Here is a 3,923-nt window from a genome sequence, read left to right as displayed (position 1 = left end):
GACGTTTATAATATGGTATATATTATATATAATAGCCAGAAAACATAAACTTTCAATTTTCTCCCAAAGTAATAAACAAAAAAAAATATTTTTAGTCTGGAGGAACACTGGAACAGTATTCATCATACCTTGATGTCCAAAAAAGATTGAAGGATTTCTATGAATACTTAAAATGTTATTTCATTTTTTATTTTCTTTTATAATTTATCATTTTTACTTCAGTACTTACTTTTAAACATAAGCTTAACCGCAAATAACATTTATTGAACTAAAAACAAATCCCATAGTTTAATAACCTATATAAAGCACAGGAAGTAATCAGAGTATTACCATTGATTGAACTAAGTTATAAAGGCTTTTGAAAATCTAAATGACACCTTGACTTGATCTAAACTAAATTCAGCAACATATTCTTAAAAATGACCTGTAACTAGGGATGCACATTACAGAATAATTAGGTATTCTAGGATATCCTAGAATACTTTATTTTGAATCTAGAATTCCGAATCTAGAATTCCGAATCTAGAATTCCGAATCTAGAATTTTTCTGTAATGTGCATCCCTACCTGTAACTAAACAGTCTTAACCTAAAAGATAAATTACATCATCAGAAAATAAAGGCACAGCTGTAAAACATCTGTTTTTGATACTTGGGTACCATTAAAATCAATTAGATCATTAATTAAACAATTTTTTTTATTACTCTTCCCCGTAAGGCGAATTTGGGGTAAAAATAACAAATGAAAAAAAATGCAATGTTCATAAAGTTAAAAATTAAAATATACCAGCAAGGTACTTAAATATGTAACAAATACCTGCATTCATGATAAATTTATCCAGAAAGGTCTTCTCACAAAAAAAGTTTAGCAAACCCCATGAAAATTTTTTTGTCAATTTTTTGTTTGATTTAGTAATTTGTGTTTTACCTATAAAACTATATATATAAAATTAGTAAATTACCATCTAGAAAGACAGTTATTATAAAAAATCTGTTTGCGATGAATGTAGAAAGACAGCTATTATAAAAAATCTGTTTGCGATAAAACGATTTTTTTAGCGGGCTAGGGGGGGTAGTACTTTCTTACCCCAAGTACCCCAGTTTTTTATTACCCCACTTTACTATATATTTATATATATATATATATATAAATGTTTTTGTTATTTTTTTAGATGCATGAAGTAATTCAGCCGCATGGTCGAACTTCAGTTCATAATGATTCGCTTGATTTAATTGATCAGGTATGATTATATAATACATATTTAAATAGCTAGTATTGGCTTGTAAAGGCCTTAAGTCAAGGGTCGGCAACTTTTTTCATTTCAGCGGCCAAATCGCAGATTTATATTCCTCACGCGGACCGCACATGGAAAGCTAACGTATTTTAATAAAAATTAATGAGAATAAGAACACAAATGCGTTAAACCCGTAATGGTTGGTTAGTTAGTGCAATGTTTAATGTTGCTTGAATTTTGAAAGCTTTTCCTTGTCTGGTTTCAAAGAAGTAGAAACAAGATAAAGTATACGTCTAAATACGAATCAGTGGGTTATGTTCGCATTTTGTTCTTGGTAAATTTTATTTTGAGGATAATTGCTCACACATGTAGGTGCTACTGAAAATGCAGGCCATCATTTCAGCATGTTCTATTAAATTTCCGAAATATTTAAGGAGCTGACTCCATAACTTGAAGTGTGTTGTTTTCTGTCCTTTCTCCTGACTTCTTAAAAAATTGAGCTTTGTTGTTCCAGGTTCCATTTAAGTTAGTTCATTTTATTAATTCTGGACTGCCCTTTTAAAAGACTGTAATTCTGGTGCTTTACTTGGTAGTGCTGTTTTAATAAGCCTGGCCCACAGTTCATGGTTATGCAGTTTTTTTTTTGCATAAGAACAAAGTTTTATGTTTACTGATGGTAAATTAACAGCTAGTTTGTGAACATTTTCTTTAATTTAAAAGTTATGAACGCTTGAAAAAAAAATTAAAGTTTAAAAAAACGTCATTTAAAGTGAGCATATAGGAGTTAACCAGTAAATATAAATATATATCATATACTTATCACTGTACAGTCATTCTTCTCTTGCTATTTTAAACACTGCACCAATCAGACATGATTACTTGGCTTATGGTAAACTCCTATATAGTCACTTTAAATACAGATTGAAATATACTCTATGCCATATGGAAAAAAACGAAAAGGATTTAAAATCTGTATCTTGGAAAGTCACGAAAAACTAATTCTTCACTAAGCTTGGTCAGCTATTTTGTTTCAATTGTAGGGAATACACTGATTGCTAGTAAATAACTTCTAATAAGTTGCTGCAGCCATTTGAAGTATTGCTAATACCTTAAAAAACGTTTTGATCTGCTCAATTATAAAAACTGCAACAGTAAACGATAAACTGCTGATAGGCTGGGTTTTCCCCATAACGAAATACTGTATTGTGTTGTGACGTCACAGTGCCCGCGGGTGATGTTTTTTACAACTTTGAAATTTGATTTTTTTAAACATTCATAACTTTTAAATTAAATCGAATCTTTACAAACTAGCTGTTAATTTAGCATTAGTAGGCATAAAACTTTGTTTTTATGTAAAAAACTGCGCAACTATGAGAACCGTGGGCCGGACTCTTTAAGGATAATCAATCAAACTGATGACATGACTGTGCACTGGTGAATTAAATAGACTAGACCAGGGGTGTTCAAATGAGTTCTCCCGCGATCCACCACAGCCAAACTTGACAACATGATGATTCACTAACTACGAATAGTAAACAGATTAAACATGCTTTAAAGCGCGCCCCATACCCTCCCTGGTTGACGATATCTGTATTATTGCGTAAACCGCATTATCATGATCAACGTAAAAAATGAAATAAAATAACCATTCGGTTTAGGTTTGGTTAGCCTTATATATACCATGTTTTTCTTGGCCAGGTAGACTGTTTATTACCAATAGTGTGAATTCACACCGGGATTTATTACATTATAATTGTTTGACCCGGCAATTAATTATAATAGCAATTTACACATTCATTATTTGCGTCATAATAGAGATTTACGTATTTGGATTAGGCATGTATGAGGTTTAAACACAAGCTTTAATGTTAAATAGGCATTTGCATCGCATTTTAGCCTTGACGTGCGTCGTTTTTTAGCCTTTTATTCAAGACTACATTGAAAGATCCGCACAAACAGTTGAAATGATTCGGATCCGGTCTGTGATCTGCCATTTGAACATCACTAGACTAGAGAGGGATACAATAAAAACAAAAGACTCCTTGCTGGAGGCTGAAGCTCATAAGCAATAAATTGTTCAAACGGGGTCGTGTGTAAGGAAATTTACAAAACAGTGCGTGGGCGGGTCAGGTTGCCAACCTTTGCTTTAGGTGTTAGCCAAAATGTGTAAATTACTTCAGTAGCCTACAGTTGCAATAAACTTTTTTTAAATTGTAAAGAAAGTGTTTTCTCAAAGTTAAAGCATTTTTTGTCATTTAGTAGTGTAAAAATAACAAGAGACTCTAACAATGCATTGGCATTCAGTAAATTCCTGTGATGTGACTGATGTCACAAAACATAATTTAAATTTTATGTTATAACTTGCCAAGAATTAGCACTATTGCACATTTGTTTTATTTCATAGATTATGTTTTGTCATTATCACTGGCTTCACAGCTATGGAATATATTACACAATATGAAGATATATCTATATGTATATATAATTTACTATATATATTGCGCCTAAATGGAATCGTCAGTCTATTATTCAAATAACATCCTCACTTGTAGCCTCAGTTTCTTACTGCATTACTTAACACAAGAATCGTTCAACTCTATAAGCCAGACCAGGTTCAGATTCGCAAAATTTATTATAGTTATCATAATTCCACTTATTTTTTAAAAATTATTTTACAATAGATGGGGATC

At 31.5% G+C, this 3,923-nt stretch overlaps 1 protein-coding gene and 1 long non-coding RNA gene across 4 annotated transcripts in view; one reads left to right on the top strand and one right to left on the bottom strand.

Annotated features, from left to right (window-relative positions):
* LOC100181746 (MAGUK p55 subfamily member 7) overlaps positions 1-3,923 on the top strand; it is a 24,622-nt gene that overhangs the window by 3,610 nt on the left and 17,089 nt on the right. For 2 of the 3 annotated variants that reach the window (XM_026838931.1, XM_026838930.1), the window contains exon 3: positions 1,171-1,239. The exons of the other annotated variant lie outside the window; for it this stretch is intronic. In XM_026838931.1, coding sequence (XP_026694732.1) covers positions 1,171-1,239 — 69 coding nt within the window. The remainder of the gene's footprint in view (positions 1-1,170; positions 1,240-3,923) is intronic. 3 annotated transcript variants of the gene reach the window in all.
* LOC113475162 lies at positions 302-941 on the bottom strand. The gene is made up of 2 exons (XR_003396909.1): positions 567-941; positions 302-424 (listed from the first exon to the last, which is right to left on the bottom strand). It is a non-coding gene; the product is annotated as an uncharacterized LOC113475162 (long non-coding RNA).

The sequence above is a fragment of the Ciona intestinalis genome, unplaced genomic scaffold (genome assembly GCF_000224145.3).
Source record: "Ciona intestinalis unplaced genomic scaffold, KH HT000128.1, whole genome shotgun sequence".
Taxonomy (NCBI): domain Eukaryota; kingdom Metazoa; phylum Chordata; class Ascidiacea; order Phlebobranchia; family Cionidae; genus Ciona; species Ciona intestinalis.
The sequence above is the reverse complement of the archived record's forward strand: the minus strand, read 5'-3'. Positions and strand labels throughout refer to the sequence as shown.